Source organism: Lissotriton vulgaris, chromosome 7 (genome assembly GCF_964263255.1).
Source record: "Lissotriton vulgaris chromosome 7, aLisVul1.2, whole genome shotgun sequence".
NCBI classification, from domain to species: Eukaryota; Metazoa; Chordata; class Amphibia; order Caudata; family Salamandridae; genus Lissotriton; species Lissotriton vulgaris.
The window spans coordinates 1,260,236,017-1,260,255,330 of NC_141695.1; the positions used below are offsets into that span (position 1 = coordinate 1,260,236,017).

Below are 19,314 nucleotides of genomic sequence, written 5' to 3' on the forward strand. Positions count from 1 at the left end.
CTCCCTGAGAGATAACACAGGAGTGGAGAGGATGTGGCGCAGCGGCCTGAGCTGCCAACTCGAGAGCTGGGAATCATGGTTCTAGTCTTGGTGGCGCCGCGCAACATCCTGTGATTTTATGCAAATCACTTAATCTCCCCAGGCCATAAATTGTTTTATAAATATGCTGCAAGAGTAAAAGTCAAAACGTTATTAAAATATAGTTCAGCCGAAGAGGATTTTAACAGTATTTCGGCGGCAAAACTGATAATAGAAGCAGACAAGGAACAAGCATTGGTAAATGCAGGAAAATATGTTACAGCCAATAGAAATGGAGGAAAGGTAAGTGGCACACACAGGAACCAATGAGAAGCCAGGAAAGAGTTTATATGAAAACCAATAGAATTTTTCAAGCACAGCGAAGCCCTGTGGAGGCGAAACCTAAAAAGGAAGAAAACGAAAGCCAACCATCAGTAAGCAATGAGTTAGCCCAAAGCCCACTGTAAGTATTGGTATTATCAACAATAGGTCTTCAACAGTAAACGTAAAAAAAAAAATTCATAAAGCACGATCATATCTCCCCTTAAGGTTTTAAGGCGCTGGGAGCCTTCTGGGAGGTTAAGTGAGCTATTGCCCAGAGTCACATGGTGCTGAGACGAGCTGCAGCTGGGGATAAAACCAGGAGCCCTGCACTCCAGAGTCAGCTGCTCTGGCCATTGCGCAACTCCTCTCACAGTTAACACTAAACAGTTAAGATCTGTTTAGGCAAGCTCTCAACAGGTTTACATTTAAAGGGCTGTAAATAACAGTTCCACAGTAATGAGTAATCAATTCTTTATTTTTCTTTGTGATAGACATCATACAGAGTACTGGAGCACCATCAGGTTCACCATCACAGTGCAAAGAAGGGTGTAGCAAAGAGCCTGGCATGTCACTGGTGCTGCATTTGCCCTAACTGCCTTTTTAATGGCACAGGTCTTACATGTAACTGCATCTAGGTGGCTGACTCCATTAATTCAGACACAGTGGCATAGCTAGATGTCTCCCTGTTTCACTATGCTTGGTGCCATCTGATTCTGCTCTGAAGGAAACAAATCCCATACGCTCTAGCACATAGATTCTTCACTCCTCAGAGCCTTGCGTAGAGTTATAATTTATTTATTTATCCGTACAACAGCCATGCTAGTACTTAGCAACCCTGATGTCTGAGTCTCACACGAGCCAGCATGCCTCCTACATGCTCCTCTGAATCTTTTGGTCCACGGCTCCTGATCCAGAGGTGTATCTTGGTTTTTGGTCACCATCTATTCCTAACAATACATCAGCCGAGCACTGGGAGCACAGCAAACCCTGAACAATAACTAAAGGGGAAGAGAAGAGCATTAGTTCCCCAGTACCAGCACTTTTCAGGGCACACCCTTTTGCTGCGAATTGTTTATACAGATTGTGAAGGTAATCTGTCCTGTTTACTAATGATGAGGCAGCTAACGTGGCCATACCAATAGATGCCACCAGATACTGGTGCAGCCATATTTTCTTTTCCCCTGGAGTGCATTTTCCACACTTAGAAAGAAGTGCTTGTGTGATGTGGCGTCCAGTATGAAAAGTTTGACCTGGGCCCTACAAAATCTTCTGACCTGTGCGCTGACCTGCCTGCTGGGCTTTCTTCCCCATTTAGCAAAAGTAGTTAAGCAGACAGAGTGTGCATACTTGCAGGTGTAACTATCGGGGTACCTGAGCTAATAAAACATCTCCATATTGCCCCAGTCTAGCCAATAGAATGGTGAGGGGAGTAAACTAGAAAATACCTTAATACGGTCCCAGCCTTACCAATGAGGGTCAGACCTGGGGTTATAAAGCACCTGAATATTGCCCTAGGATAACCTATGACAGATTGAGAAGGAGATGAGAAAATCCCTGAACATTGCACCATGCTCAAAAGGAGAGAAAGAAGAGGATGACGCAGTATTTGAACACTGCCAGGCAGCTCCCTAGAGGGGAGCAGTTAGAGCTCTTCAACGGAGCATTCCTAATGTACTCCGGCACCGGCACGGCCTCATGTAAGTCGATAGCCGCTCCGAGCATCAGCACGCAGTGACAATACACCCTGCAGCGTACTCTCTGTCCGGTTCGATTGTGGTCGCCACTTACCATATTTACGGGTCTACCCCCAAGAGACGTTCCTCATGTCTATGTAAAGTATACAGGACACACTTTTAATGTCTTCATTCTTTGCATAAAATTCACAGTGTATGGTGCACACATTCTCTACTTTCCCACATCCCTGTGAAGAGTAGAATTAGGTCATCCTTGTCCTGATGAAATGCCATGATCCACTAAGGACAGTAACAGGCATGAAACATGCTGACCTCTTTATCTGCATTTTTTGTAGCAAAATAGACCATTATATCTATTCTACGCTCAAATCACATTTTTATTCTTGGCAAAGGGACCCTAGTATTAAAACTTAATTTCATGTTTGTATCCATTTAGTCATTTTTAATACACTTGTCCTTCACCCATTGTACCCACACTTCACTACTCACCCATGCAACATACATTGGCTAAAAAGAGAAGATCTCCGGCAAAGAGCCCCCTCGAGGGGCCTGTTGGGCATTGCAGCTCCAGCCCAACGAGGAGCTGCCCGATGATGAAGCATGACACCTCTCGGGTGTTTGAGGATTCGTGCGCCTAAAAGGAGCCCTTCCCTCCGCCTAGGACCTGCTATACCTACCTTCCCACTTAGGAACAGTACACTCTTTGTTTTCACATCTGCATGGGTCAATGTCCTGGACCTTATAAAAGCCCCAGTCCCTCCTCTCTTGGTTTCGGCATTCCTAATGTACTACAGTCTGCCCCCTGAGGGGAGGAGCCAGAGCTTGACCACTCCTACAAACTAAGGATAGAAACCAGCTGTAATACCTGGCTTGCTCTTTTAATAATGCTCAGAGAGCCCTTGCTACCTCTGGCCTCTGGATAACAGTAGCGTCTGGTGTTGTGGAAGAGTGGCGATGCAGGGGGGAAGGATCGGGGGAACAATATGTTTTTAAAACATACCTCAGCTTCTCACAGGCACAGGCTTCCAGACTCCACTGCGGCCAATCCTGACAATGCTCTAATGTTATGAGAACAGCGTCAGGGTTGGCCTGAGCACTCTGAATCTGTGCTCCCAGTGAGACTGGGAGCCTGTGCCTCCTCTCTCCAACCCTGCAAAACAGCTCAGGTTGAGACAGCTCCAGTGCATATGACAGTTTGCCATCATGCGCACTGACAACAGTGCCCAACAGTCCTCTTGCAGCCCGTCATTCCCCGTGGCCCCGCCCCCACAGACTTTAACAGGAAAGGGAAAATAAAACAATAATAAAATGTATTTATTATCATTTTCATTTTCCTTTCCTACCATTTTGAGGCAGCTGGCGGGGGTGGGAGGTGGAACTCCCCGCTGCTAACGGACAAAGGAAGCAGAGCTAGGTACAGAAACATATCAATGATCTTAGACATGTTAGCTCTCTGTAGCCTCCACTCTTTGCCCTTCCCCTATCCCCTCAAGTATGAGGCCATTCAGAGGTTGTTATGGGACAAGAGGATCAACCTTCTGATTTCATGTAAGTTCAAAATGCTGTATGATGTCACCACCACTACTCCAAGAATTTGGCTGAATTGATGTCCATGTCAGGCTGTCCGCAGGGTAAGAGCAAAGGGAGACTGGGCAAGCCCCCGGCTGCCCCTATGAATAGAACGGATGAAGGACAAGGATGCCTCTTAGAGTAGCATAATTTCAGCATTAAGGGCCATAACAATTCTTCTACAATGCTCCACACTGTCCACTCTTAGTGGACTCTCAATCTACCTTCATGTCCTCAATGGAGTCGCATAACCTGATGCATTGCCACCTTTGTAGTATTCGGCAAGCGGCTTCAAAAATTCACTTTAACTTGGTCGCTGTGCAGAAACCCCGGGGAAAAGAATAGGCCTTCGTAGAGGAGGTGCCTCCCTGATTCCACAAGGGATACATTTGGGCTAGTCCTCCCGCTCTGGTTTCGTCAAGAGATGCGTCTTTTTAATCTAGTTCTACATAGAGGACACTCTTTTGACCCTCGGTGGTGGGCTGACTTCCACACTCTCTGAGCACCTGTTTCGCTCCTTAGGTTTCCAAAGAAAACAACCTTGTTATACCTCACAGGACTCTGGTCTGGTTTCTCTTTAATCTCCCTTGATGAATTATCTCTCACTCACTGTTGACTTTAGTTCACACAGACAGCAGGGTCGTAAATCAAGCCCCTGCGGCGCAGGGGGTCCTCATCCCTTCAGAGGCCCCCAACCCTTCAGGGTGCCCCAATCGGGCCATGATCAATGAATATCTGTGAGATAGGGGAGACTCAGAGGCCGCTCATCACATTCTGCCATGGCCCATAATTCTGGTTTAGATCACTGGCCAACAGAGCACGCTTGCAGGCTTGTGCCTGGGATCAGCAGCGATATCGTTTTTGCTGTGTTCCAGTCTTCACCCATAGCATGCTTAGTCTCTGGGGGATGCCTTTCGAGCCACGTGTCAAACATGGCTTCCTGTCTTCTGTGGGACTAGTGAAAGAGTTGGATCGCCGGGTGCCTGAAATTGTCCAGCCTGAAAAGCTTGGGAAACAGACTCTGCAGGCAGGGTTGATACATAAAACGGCTGTCTCACAGCACCTTGGATAACCTGAATTTTCCAGAACAGACTTATATACGATGCACAGACCCAGCACAGGGAGACACCAACACTCTATCTCTCAGACACACCTGCACACAGGCCATCCAATGGAGGCCACACACAGTACAGAGAGAAGTCAACATGACCAAACAAATGGACAGAGTAGCACTGACATGAACACACATACACACACACAGTCCTTGTGGTGCCCATGGGGTGAAATAAAGCACTATAGCAGAGTAACCCTGGAACATGCATCAGAACGTGCATGATATAAGAAAAACATGAATTTCACACATAGATAGCGGCAGAATGCCTGCCATGGGGAAGCACCACAAATGAGCTTATCATATGCTATACAAGGAACAACTACAGTGGCCTACACAGGAAATATGTGACCACCTGACTCCCTCTCATCGCAGGCAATGTTTCCAGTCCTGGGTTTTCATGTGACGACCTAATGCCTTCTGGGTCCTATTTTGGTTTAATTGAACTAACCAGATGGTCTCACTTGATAGCAATAATTTGTTTTGTTGAAAGCCCAGGGCTGGGAAAAAATGTCCATGATGACATGGGGTGAGGAGCCACTCATCATTTAGCACAAAAAAACCTACAGTATATAGTTTTAAAACAGTTGATCTTTGCATAAGTGCGTGTCCTCTCTGGTCCACAATCTTTGCCAACGGAGTCCAGGATGGCTGGCATGTGCTTGTCTTAAGGACCAGAGGGACAAGAATTACATAATCGTTCCTTACAGCTGGGTGGCGTTATCCATGCCTATGTTGCCCAAACGAGGGGAGGGTATTGGAAGGGGCAGACGCAGCTCCTCTGTATAGGTGATGGCAGGGTTGTCAAAGGCCATCTTGGATTTGGTCTGGGGGGATTTCTCTGGGTGGAAGATAGAGTCATCATCGTCATCATCATCCTGACGCTTCTCAGAGCAGACGCAGTGGTCAGTGCAGCACAAGGTGGCGCTAGTGATCAAGCGGTCCATGGGCTGGAGCGAGTGCATCCACAGAGGCAGAAATTCCCAGGTCTGAAGGCGCCGGGGCAAGCGGCCTGGGCTGTGGTTTTGCAGGAAATTTACCAGCCCGATGAAGAAGAGGAGGCCCATGAATGGTGCCCCAACACCCACCATCACCTGCCAGCCTGCCATCGAGATGCCAAAGACAAGCGAGGGCAGCAGCAGGAAGCAGATAATAAGGTAGAGGACGGCGAACCAGCGATACTTGGCGGTTCGCTGGCCCAAGGTCTTGGCCATTCGGATGGGCAGGCGTGTGAAGGGCAGAGGGTACAGTAGCAGGATCCCAGAGATATTGAAGAAGAAGTGGCACAAAGCGATCTGTAGGGAGAAATGTGAGTGCATGAGTCAACGAGCAAACTGAGTAACAGACCACCCCGCGCCCCAACATGCCAGCCATGAGAGGAGCATGTAGATAAGCTCCGGAGCACACTATGATTAGGAAAGTCTTTCAGGTAACAATAAAAACACCACGGTATTAATAGAAAACTACTCTAAAGAATGCCACTGCTTGCAGATCTTTTTGACTGATATCTCTCTGTGTCCCCTTCTCCCTCTTTGCTTTCCTTCTTTCCCTTGCTTCCTCCTCCAGCTCACACTCCGTGCCCCTCCATGCTCGGCACTTTTGACTGTATTTCCCCCAGCTCTGCCTTTATTCCCACACACCAAACTTGTCATATTTTCACCCCCTCTGTCCTCCTGCTGTTTCCCCCCCCCCCTTCTCACCATCTGGGCTTCATTCTCCACACCCAATGCTCCTTCTTCTTATTTCAGCCCACCCTTCAGTCTCCCCCTCAGGGCAACCGGGGAATCAGAAGCAGCACTGACAAAAATGCTCAAACCAGCCCTGCTTCCACTTCCTGCTCTGCCTCTCTCTTTCCACCCTCCCTCCCTCTTCTCGTTCTTCGCAGTCGCAGATCTCTCTCCATCCCTTTCCCCCCCTGAAGATGTAGTGGTGGTCAATTTTGAGGCGATACAAGTGCAGATCGATTTCAACTCAGCATTGGTGATGCGGTATGTGTTCTTGCTATGAAAAGCACTGAAAATAAAGAAATACTTTTTTAAATGCACTTTCTCTGCCTCACCCTACATCTTGCTCCCCTCCACCGCCAGTCCTCATAATTATCAGAAAGATGATGCACGCACCTCATATTGACCAATATCCCAGCTGATTTGTAGTCTTTAAATCCTCTCTAAGCCACTTTCCCAACGGGTTGATCTGTCGTGACTAATTTATGAGGTTCAAGCTGGCTTTTTGTAAACAGTGCATCAGCGAGCAATATTCAACCACTCTGAACATTATAAGAAGCATAAGCTGGTCCAATCCTCTTTGTACAACTGTGGTCCTTTCCACCCTAGAGCGACCTTTAACCCTGCGTGGCGGGATAGCCTTAAGCTTCTTTCATGGTAAAGGGATATTGATCTAGGAAGGTCTGTGTGTCTTCAGAATTCTACTTCAGTGTTTGTGGCATGTGGTCAGAACTTCCTCATTTGTAAGCAAGGGTGTAACGCAATCCCCTGTGGAGCAAGGGGGTCCACAACCCTCCAAAGGGCCCCCAACCCTTCAAGGGGCCCCCCTATCAAACAAATGGCAATGAATATCTCTAAGATGTCTCAGACCCGGGGACCCCTCATCACATTCTACAGGGAAACCATGATTTTGTGTTACGTCGATGTAGGTAGATGGATGGTATGTCATGAGATAGTCAAATGTCTTCCCGCAGCTGAGTCTGAGTCAATATGGCCTGACCTTTCCGGGGATAATATTACAACTGCATGTTGATGCCACTTAAATGTTTTGGAACAGTCATTACATAGAACAACAATCACATAAGGGGTTAAATCCTGATAGTGAGGGAATATATCTCAATGGACAAAGGTAAGTGTAGGCTTGTGAAAAGGGGTCCTGAACTTTCTCCATGATGCATCCCAACAAAACCTTATGACCTCTTTCTAACACACAGCAGTGAGACTCGCTGATGCTGGAGCACTCATGCCTTATATGAGGCTTGCCGGAGGCACAGCTACCCTGACACAAGGTTGTCACCGATGCACATTCCTGAGATACCTTGATGGTTGCAGCGCTGTTGCATTGAAAGTCGCGGTTTACGGGGTTTAAGTTCACGGTGCCTAGAATTTATTCTCACTGATTTCCAAATGCTTTGACTTCGTTTTATATTAGTTTGTTTTAATTTGGTGTTAACCTTTATCACATTCTTACTGGTAACTGCTCGTGCTGATTTCTACAATGTATTCCTAAACTTTGACAAAAGCCGAGCGATGTGTACATTATAGTTGGAGTCCTACATTAGCATCTTCATAATGATTTTCCCAGTTCCCAGGGCTGAGGACCCACCATTGCAAGATCAGTTCCACACTCCGGATGCAAGCAGCACACGTGCTGGAAAGGCGATAGATCGAACCAATCGCAAGTCTATCCGTGCTAGGATTGGCTACGTCAACCTACCTACTGTCCTAGAAATGAGATCAGTACAGCCACAGAACCTCTGTGCTTAGGGGATATACTCCCGAGCCATCACAGAATTTTTCTGGGGTAAGCTGACTCACAATTACATTAATTTCCCAACTTGCTCAAGACCTGTGCTACTGTGTATGGCCCCATTGCCACCTATTCCTGCCCCAGCACCTACTAAACTTCAATCCTGGAATGTGCCCTAGTAACTCCCCGCTCTGTTAACAAGAACACTGATGAAGGCTTTGATTATATTGAAGCAAGTAAAAGAAACTTGGTGATCATTGCAGAATTGCAATTCTCGGACCGGCGAGGCAAAATGACGAAAAGGGTTGTCAGTTATTTGTATAGACTTGTTTCTATTTAAGAAACTGTTTCGTGAATGCACTTGACAACTTCCACCCCCTAAAAAAATTAATTGGCAACAAATGGTATACTCCTAGTATAATGAGAGTTACAGATAACATTATGTTTTGTAAAGAATCTGGAGACAACCTTACACTCTGATACCAAGAATGATATATGTGATTCTTGAGACGATATAACAATTTAATTCATAATTCAAAAATCTATTCTTCAGTGATTGAATCACTAGTTTTTCCTTGCCAAAAAATGCCAGGGTTTACCACTGTGTCACTCCTTTCTCAACTTGTTCTTTATGGATTTTAGGGTAAAACTACTCAGATATCAACTGAAAACTGAGACATACTCCATCCACTGTGCCTTGAGTCTAGTTTAATATCTACTACAGCACCGTTCTTCACTATCTGATCTTTTGCCACAGTGTCCAGAAGGTAGTTTGATGCTGCTGTGAAAGATATAATGTATACACGATACACCTGCAACTTCTGCCTCACTTATAGGATCACACTTTGTACTCTGCACCTTTGATAGCATCTCTTACAAGAGAGGTGTGATACCAGAACATTGTGGATGCAATATTGTCCCACAAAAATATCATATCTGGACTATTGAAAACTATAATATTGTCATTGTATAGGTATTGTGAACCTAACTCGTCCTATATGTACCTCAACACTTTGTACTTTCAAGGTATGTAGAAAGGAGTCAAGAATATTACATCCATACTTACCTATGTGTACTTACCTTGATTTTATTTGATAGTCGATATTCTGGACAGGATATTCTTGTAGGATGATAACAACATCCACAAAATTCTTACAACCCTTAGAGAATGTATCCACTTCACTCTGCAGTCAACAGTGTTGCATCTTCGTTTAAGAAAGTTCTTGGAGGAACCCCAGGCTGATCCAACAAACATGTCAACCAAACGGCTTGTCTAAAAGTTTACCATATCCAGCTAGAGTCCTGCAGAACACGCATTGAGCCTGTCAAGATCATTAGTCCACCATATGCCGGCTTTTGTTCACTGGGATCAGGTATTGTTTCTGTTCTTGATGATTTGAGAAGGGAGGATGATGTCAGAAGCGTCAGAAAGTTGATCCTAATGTTGTTGGTCTAACCCCGTGGACAGACAGTCACATGGCTCTCAAGAAAGAGGATGCCTTCCTTTCTCTGTTTCTGGAACCAATTAGTTCCTTCTGCCCTCTTTAGGTCTCAAGCTTTTCGTAATGTGCATCTTCTCCTCTGGATGCGCTTGATTTGCTTGTCTGGTATTTGTTTCTGTAACAACACTGACAACATCCAACTCCTGCTCAAGCGCCATCCTGCCTGAGCAGTATCAAGAGAGCATTTTCTCACCTCTCTCCTGACCCTTCTTGACTGTATAGCTAGAAATTAGATAAAACTGAATGCATCAAAAACTGATGAGGGATTTTTGGTGGGGACTTGCAGCTTGGCCTAAGGATATCTGGCCTCATGCTTTAAGCCCAGATGTGTCCCAAGGTTCTCTGCCGAGGCATCTAGGGTTTTTGGCTGATGTTGAGCAGTCTCTTGATATCTAGATATTTGCTGTCATAAATCAGGTTTATGCATGACACCTTACCTGGTAGTTTTTAAAAACCTTTTCAAACAAGACACAATTGAGTCTTGTATTAGGGGAGAATAGAATATTGATTATGCTAACAGCATTTATTCAGACCATCTAGAGTACCATTCTCTTGAAAGAGGGTGGAATGCTGCAGCGTTGCAGATCGAATGGGCTGCCAACAGTATGTGCCAACAGTATGTGCCTAATTTGTAAAAGAATAAGTGCTGTGGCATGAAGTTTTGCTCATAAACTCAACCCAGTGAAGCTCAACTCAGAGAAGACCGAGGTCCTCATACTGGGACCCTGTACCTCTGCCTGGGACAACAGCTGGTGGCCCTCCGCCCTCGGGAAGAAAACAAGTAACTTACCTGTAACTTTAGTTCTCCAGTATTGGAAGCTTTCATAGATTCACATGCCTGAATCATTCCCCGTCGTCGAGACGGGAGTCTCCGGTATATAAAAAAGCAATGCTTATTAGTATAGCAAACTGAAAAGAGGCCTAGGCCCATTTCCCTTTTGCAACCCATAGCCTTTGTTATGTAAAAAAGGCCCAAACTTTTCCCTTAACCAATCAGAGCTCCTCACCCTCTAGAACCCTCCTGAGAGAACATTCTGCCCCTCAGATTTTCGCACACTTGTGCATCAAGAACATTTGTGGTGCTAAATGCAAGGTGAGCCTCTCAGGGGAGGAGGGTGGGTTCATGTGAATCTATGAAAGCTTCCAATACTGGAGAACTAAAGTTACAGGTAAGTAACTTGTTTTCTTACTCCAGTATTGGAACTTTCATAGATTCACATGCCTGAATCAGAATAGCGAGCAGTGAGATTACAAACCACATTTCTGCGATACATTTCATAATCATGTAATACAACTTGAAAATCAAGCATAACATATAAAATGTGACTTTGTAAAACAAAATAAATTACGGATGGAGGGATGGAAAGAAGGCTCACCGTTACTGGATGATATTCGGCAGTACCGCCTCTCCCACCGCCGCATCCGACTCTGCGGTTGCCTCCAAGCAGTAGTGCCTGGTGAAGGTGTGCGTAGATGCCCAGGTCGCTGCTCTGCAGATATCCTGGATTGGCACTCCTCCAAATAGTGCAGTGGATGTGGCCGCTGCCCTCGTGAAATGAGCACGAACTCGTGCATTTAGAGGTTTTCCAGCAGCTTGATGACAGTAGACAATTGCACTGGAAATCCATCTGGCAATTCCCCTTTTTGAAAAAAGGGAAACCTTTCCTGGGTGCGCTGAAAGCGACGAAGAGCTGAGAAGATTTGCGAAAGCTCTTAGTTTCTTTCAAGTAGAACTTCATCTTTGAACGTCTAGTGAGTGCAACACTCTTTCCGCCGCTGTTGACGGATGAGGAAAGAAACGTTTTAACGGCTCATTCAGATGAAAATCAGTTGGCACCTTAGGAATTAATTTTGGATTAGTCCTAAGAATCATTCTATCTTCCTGAAACTGTGAGAAAGGCTCCTGAAAAGTGAGCGCTTGCAGTTCACCTACTCTTCTCGCTGAAGTTAGTACAATGAGAAGAGCCACTTTCCAGGACAAGAACTTATGGTCCGCTCTGTGTATCGGCTCAAACAGTGGTTTCATCAATTGTGACATTACTATATTGAGATTCCATAGTGGTGGTGGAGGCTTTACTGGAGGAAAGACCCTGAATGATCCCTTCATAAACTGTTTGATGATCCTTGATGACCATAAGGACTGGCCCGATGAAGACCTCCTGTAGCGGGATAAAGCAGCCAAATGCACCTTGATGGAAGCGTGCACCAATCCTGACTTTGCCAACAACAGAATGTAAGGTATAATCTGATGAGGTGCAGCAGTAAGAGGGTGAGTGTTATGCCTCTTACACCACAGACAAAACCTCTTCCATTTCATCCTATAGGTTTTGTTGGTACTGTCTGCTCTAGCTTTGGACAGGATACTCCTACATTTGTGTGAGATGTTTAGATGACTAAACTCACAGTGCTCAGGAGAAAGGCTGCTAATCGCAAGGATTTCGGGTCCGAATGGAGCACCTGACCTCTGGACATTGTCAGAAGCGATGGAATTGATCTCAGCCGAACTGGACGGTTCACTGACAGCAGCAGGAGTTCCGTGAACCAGTGTTGTCTGGGCCACCATGGGGCTATTAGGATCAACCTGCACTGCTCTTTCTTGATCTTCACCAGTACGCAGGGGAGAAGAGGAATTGGACGAAAACCATAGCCAAACACGCCGGACCATGCCATGGAAAACGCATTCCCCCAAGATCCCTTCTGGGGAAGCCAGCTTGCGAAGCACCGTCATTTCCTGTTCTCTCTTGTGGCGAAGATGTCCACTATTGGTGTTTCCCACCTTTGAAAGATGCTGTCCAGGGTCCCCTGGTCCAGCTCCCATTTGTGGCAGGACGATTGAGCCTGATGAGCGTATCCGCCTTGACGTTTTGATCTCTCAAGAGGTGTTCAGCTGACAATGATATTCCTTGTCGAAGAGCCCATTCCCATATCTCCTGGGCCTCCTGAGATAGGGAGAGAGATCTTGTTCCCCCCTGCTTGTTTAAATAGTGCATCGCCGTAGTGTTGTCTGTTCTTACCAACACTGGCGAACTTCGTATTCGTGGTAGGAAGGCTTGCAATGCTAAGCGGATCGCCCTGAGTTCCAGCAGATTTATGTGTAATCGCTGCTCGTGTATCTTCCAACGACCGCTGACCTGAAGGTCCTGAAGGAAAGCTCCCCATCCTTCTAGGGACGCATCTGTCGTCACAACTAATGGAGCCGCTCTTGAAAGAAAAGTCAGACCCTGAGATACATTTTCTTTCTGCGTCCACCATACCGCTGCCTGCACTATCACTGGTGTCACTCGTATTGTGTCGTCGAAGGATCCCTCCACCTGATGCCAATGAAGATCGATCTGTTCCTGCCATGGGCGCATCCTTAATCTGCAGTGAGGTACAAGGGGAATGCAAGATGACATCATGCCCAGCAAGGATTTGTACCTGCGGACTGAAAGAGACTTTCTTTTTACAAAGTCTTGGAAGAGGGACACAATCCTCAGTTGCCTTTCTTCGGAGGAAAACGCCTTGTTGCAGTCCGTGTCTAGTATTGCCCCCAGAAATGTGATCACCCTTGCTGGTTGGAGGTTTGACTTTCCTTCGTGAAGAGTCAAACCCAGTTTGGCGAACAGATCTATGCAGGCCTGTGTTGACACTGTGGCTTGTGCTTTCGATGGCGCTTTGACTAACCAGTCGTCGAGGTAAGGAAATATTAGATGTTTTTGCTTCCTTAACACAGCCGCCAATGGGGCCAGGCATTTTGTGAACACTCTCGGCGCTGACTTTAAGCAAATGGCAGTACCCTGAATTGGTAATATCTTCCGGCTACTAAGAACCGAAGGTACTGTCTGTGTGCAGGAAGGATCGGCATGTGGAAATACGCGTCTTGTAGGTCTAATGTAGTCATATGATCTCCTGGGTTCAATAACGGAAGGATGTCCTGTAGAGACACCATCCTGAAAGATTGCTTTTTGAGATAGGTGTTTAAGGATCTGAGATCCAGAATGGGACGCCATTGGAGCTTGTTTTTCTTGACAAGAAAAAAACGGGAGTAAAACGCCTTGTTTTCTTGGGCATTCGGTACCGGTTCTATTGCTCTCTTTCCGAGCATTGTCCGAATCTCCTGTTGGAGTTGATGCAGATGGTTGGCTCTCTGATGCCTCGTGGCGTACAAGGGAGCGCTTGAAGAAATTCTAGGGTGTGACCGAATTGAACAATTTTGAGGACCCATTGGTCCGTTGTTATTTTCCGCCAATGTTGAAGATGGTGAGAAATCTTTCCACCCTGGGGAGCACGTGATCTCTGGAATGTTGACATAGCCGGAAGATGGAGGTTGTCATTGCGGTCGGGTGTTGTCCTTCCCCTGACGGCCACCCCTTCCTCTTGGAGCTGATTTAGTATATCCTCCTGATTAACGCTGATTGTACTGTTGATGGTAGGGCTGCGATGAGGCAGAATAAGAGGAATATCTCCCTTGTTGATATCCTCCTCTATACGAGGACTGCCCTCTACCTCTGGAGCCACGAAAAGGTGTTTTTCTGTACTGCAGTGTTCCCAAAGCCTTTGCAGTATCGGTATCCTTCTTGATACTCTGCAGAGTATCATCAATATGCCTCCCAAATAGATCTTCTCCATTGAATGGGAGATCTAGAATCTTGTTTTGAACTTCCGGCCTAAAAGCCGTTGCTCATAGCCATCCTTGCCTGCGCAGGACTGCTCCTTCTCCCAAAGATCTAAATGCCATTGTCGCTATATCCATAGCGCAGTCTATGACTTCAGCCGAACTCTTTTCCCCTTCTAGGAGAATCTTCCTGGCCTCTTGCTTCTCCGGCACCTGGTTAATGTATTGAGACAGGTCACACCACATTTGCCTGTCGTACCTTCCCAAGATAGCGAGGGCATTAGTGGCTTTAACCAGCAGCGCGGACATTAAGGAAAAACGTTTTCCTGTATTATCCAGTCTTCTGCCCTCTCTGTCTGGAGGTGTCGTGACTGGAGCAGATGGGTTTCTGGACTTCTGCTGTGCCGCCTGAGTAATTACAGAATCCGGCTTGGGATGACCCAAAAGACAAGCTGGTGCATCTATAGGCACCTTATACTTTTTCAATAATCAAAAAAAGAGTATCTATGAGACAGGCTAAGCCGTTCTAGGGAGCACAAACACAACCACACTGGGATGTAGAAGAAAGCCCTCACTCACCACCTAGTGATGACTTGCTTCATCATCGGGCCCCACCAAAGAGACCTAGTGTCTCTTTGGTGTGCTGCAACGCCAGGATTACTGCGGAGCGGGATAGTGAGTTTAGGGCGTGTTGAGTGCAATTAGGACTAGTGAGTGTTGGGGTTGTTAAAAATGGTCAGTAGTGTATCAGAGATAATGACTTTATTAAATGATCACTAAAGACTTTGAAGTTAAAATATGTGAGGAAACAGTCCACTTTAATTGAGTGGTGGGTTCCTAAAAGTTAGTCGACATGTTTCTTGCCATCGAAACGGTGTTAATTTACCCGGCAATTCATCAGGACTGTGTGTGGTAAAACCCTGGCGGTATGGGCACGCTAAGGCCCACCCTTACCTAGGGGCGTGAGAAGGAAAAAAATGAAAGGTGAAAAAGTGCAAAAAAATTAGGAATGAATAAAATATTCCTAATTACTCCTGGTTTAGGAGGCTTCTACTTATCGTTTCTGCACCTGAAAATAAAAGGACAGAGACACACAAGTAGGAGAGAACAAACATTCAGTATTTTATCCTGGTTGTTATTGGTTGTATACTGTAAATTCGTGCTCCACACGTGATAGTCATACTAGCTGTGGATGAATAGAAGCTATATGTAACCGGTTCATCTGGGCTCACGGTAAGACTCGGAGAGCGTATAGATTCATGACATTACCTAGGGAAAAAGGGGGTTGGGGAGTACCTGACTTTCGTTTATATTATATGGTTACTGTATTACAGTATATACAAGGATTAATTGGGGGGAATGTAGATGATATAAGATTGCAAGATCTGTCTACAAAAATTTATACTGTTGTACTAGGGTCAAATGCAAGTAATTGTTTTTTAAAATGTATAGACTATAGTTACTTTAAGAGAACTAGGTTCAAAACTGTGAGGGCTGCAGTTACGATATGGAATGCCTTTTTGAAGAAAGTTAAACTGGGTAGATTTAATAGATATGTCTGGTTGCATAATAACAGTTCGCTCCCGGGAGAAATTTTTGCTGATCAAACTATGTTAGAATGGGAAGCGTGTGGTATAACGCAAATAGGGGATTTATTCGATCAAGAAGGTTTTAAGCAATTTACGGATCTGAGAGAAGCATATGGCATCAGCAATAGGGGCTTCTTCAAGTATTTACAGATTAGAAGCTTTTTAAAGAACAAATCTGGAGGGCCTGCAGGTTTCAATAAGATAGAATTGATGGAGAAAATCAGGGGGTCAGGGGAGTGTACAATAAGGTCTTTTTATGCTGCTTTGGTGAAAGAGAAACAGGACGATCTAGAGAAATATAGTAAAAAGTGGGCAGACAAACTGGGTGTTGATAGTAATTTATTCATGGAATCCTTAAACTTAGGATGCACAATATTAAGTGCTGCACCCCTACAGTCCCAGCACTACAAAACACTCTACTTTCTTTATCATACGCCCGAGAAAATAGCAAAATGGGGAGGGAACATAGGCATAAATTGCCCTCGTTGTAATGAGTTGGAAGCTGATAGTATTCATATCTTTGCAACATGTCCACAGCTACACTCATTGATAAGTGAAATAGAGGGATTCCTAGAAAGATCTCTGGGGATTAATATTTGTCTCACAACATCCTGTATAATGTTAGGAGTAGCTGAGCAAGGTCATGATCAATTTTCGGAATTTTTGTTTGTAATAATGGCAGTGTATAGACTGACAATAGCCAGGGCTTGGTTAGATAAAAATCCCCCCAAATTTCAAGACTGGTTGGCTTCCACGCTGTATGCTCATAAGATAGAAGAAAATGTTTACGCACGGAAAGGTAGGGGAGGTAGACGCATGGGGAAGAGAATATGGGACCCACTAACCATATGGAAAGAGAATCAAAGAAAAATTGATTAATTAATAGGGATTCTTCACTCATCTTATTCTTTCTCGTTATTCTTTTTCTCTTTTTTTTTCTTCATTTGGTTTTACTATTCCTTCCGTTTCAATGAATGGTCTTGTTGAATTAAATATCAAGTAGGTATGAGTCATTGTCTAAAACGTGTAAATATGGTTTATTGTGTAAAGGTAATTTGTAATGTCAAATGTGCCTATGTAACTAAAGAAAAATAAAAACTTTAAAAAAAAAAAAAAAAAAAAAAAAAGGAAATTTGGAGGTGGAAAAAATCCTGGATTCCAGCCCATCATGGGGTATGGTGGTTGGTGGAAAGGGAATTGGTGACCCATTGTTTGCATTTGGGGTGGCGCTTGCCATCTTGGTGGTTGGTTGTGAAAGTTCTGTTGGCCGCGATTGTATCGGTTACCCCTGTTCCCTCGTCTTCTTCCCTGTTTGAATGACCCTGTGCTGGATCCACTGCTGTTGGATGTGTTGTCATCAGATTGATCATCATTTGTTGAGTTATGGGAAGGTGGAGTATATGTTGCAGCTGAGTATGGATATACCTTCTCATACTCGAATTTTTTCAGATCTTTCTGAAATTTATTAACTTTGGCTTGTGTCAGATTGTCTTTATATTCATTTAACTCTTTATTTATCTCGTCAAGTTTTTTCTTGTAGCCAGTTATTGTAGTTTTAAATTTCGACTCCGTTTCTTGAATTTCTATCTGTAGAGCTTCTGAGAGTCGTAAGGTTGTCTTTATAATTAGGGCGAGCCAGTCGCGGGTGCAATGCCACGCGATCATGGCCCACTCCTTCCTAAATGTAGCATCATTTAGAAAGATTCGCGGGGCATTCGTGACGAGTAGTCCCCGTGGTGCTATGTTTTTGAGGAGATAATTTTTCAATATTGTGCCATGGAGGATAGTTCGTATCCTATCTCGTTTGATTTCAGTACGTTTATCACACTCAGAAGTGTGTGCTATTACCTGTGAAATAGCTGGATCAGCGAACAAATCAGAGTCAGACAGGATGTTAGCTATTTCTGACTCAGAGAAAGTTAGTCCTAAGTTTGCCATGGTAGACCCAGGATGTTAAAAGGAGACAATTGGATTGATAAAATTCTTAAAAGAGCCAGAGTGCGCTCAATAAGAAAAGCTCTCACAGCTCTACGCTGCTATGTATGCGTAACAAGAAGAGAGGTAGGGAGAGTAGGTAGACACTCTTGTTCCCCGGTCAATATTCAATAATCAAAAAAAGAGTGTCTATGAGACAGGCTAAGCCGTTCTAGGGAGCACAAACACAACCACACTGGGATGTAGAAGAAAGCCCTCACTCACCACCTAGTGATGACTTGCTTCATCATCGGGCCCCACCAAAGAGACCTAGTGTCTCTTTGGTGTGCTGCAACGCCAGGATTACTGCGGAGCGGGATAGTGAGTTTAGGGCGTGTTGAGTGCAATTAGGACTAGTGAGTGTTGGGGTTGTTAAAAGTGGTCAGTAGTGTATCAGAGATAATGACTTTATTAAATGATCACTAAAGACTTTGAAGTTAAAATATGTGAGGAAACAGTCCACTTTAATTGAGTGGTGGGTTCCTAAAAGTTAGTCGACATGTTTCTTGCCATCGAAACGGTGTTAATTTACCCGGCAATTCATCAGGACTGTGTGTGGTAAAACCCTGGCGGTATGGGCACGCTAAGGCCCACCCTTACCTAGGGGCGTGAGAGTGAAAAAAATGAAAGGTGAAAAAGTGCAAAAAAATTAGGAATGAATAAAATATTCCTAATTACTCCTGGTTTAGGAGGCTTCTACTTATCGTTTCTGCACCTGAAAATAAAAGGACAGAGACACACAAGTAGGACAGAACAAACATTCAGTATTTTATCCTGGTTGTTATTGGTTGTATACTGTAAATTCGTGCTCCACACGTGATAGTCATACTAGCTGTGGATGAATAGCGCTATGGTTAACACCACCTTTTAGCCCTGGGTTCGGATGAACTCGGAGAAGTGAGGTGTGCTATTCGCGGTAAGGACTAGCTGTGACTATGGGTTAAAAAGGTGAAAATCTTCATAGAAGATCGTCAGCTAAGCGATCAATGTAAATGTCATCATGGGATCGCAGTCAAATTAAAAATGTCTCACTTAGTAGGTGTTGGGAATAAACACCATGGGTCTCTGGAGGGGGGTGGAAGCGTATTCGGCACACCCTGTAACATGGCAAAACAAAGGGAAAAAGAAGAAATATGCGCAAAATCAATATGATGCCCTTCAGTAATATGGAGCGCAATCTGTACTTAGCTGGAAATTAGTAGATGGTCTCCACTTACGCCCTCGACGCTTAGCACCCTCAGTATGCCTACGTCGCCCTCGAACCGGACCCCGACGATGTTAAAGCGGGTTCGGTTAGTTGTTTAAAAGCAAAATACCAAGGCCGTGATTGCTTCCGGGTGGGCGTGGCTACGTGACAAGGCACTTCTTCACGTAGGCGTGGTTACGTGTCGTCAGGTGCAGGTAACCAATAGAACTACCCTGGAGGTGATGACGTGTGAATCACATGGGATTTGTTGCTAAGTGA

General features: G+C 45.0%; 1 protein-coding gene across 1 annotated transcript in view; it reads right to left on the reverse strand.

The window, feature by feature from the left end:
• Window positions 1-803: 803 nt before the first annotated feature.
• The window catches only part of SLC34A1 (solute carrier family 34 member 1), a 168,859-nt gene continuing 150,348 nt past the window's right edge, over window positions 804-19,314 (reverse strand). Inside the window, exon 14 of the mRNA XM_086931802.1 lies at window positions 804-6,011. Coding sequence (XP_086787928.1) covers window positions 5,421-6,011 — 591 coding nt within the window. The 3' untranslated portion in view covers window positions 804-5,420. The remainder of the gene's footprint in view (window positions 6,012-19,314) is intronic.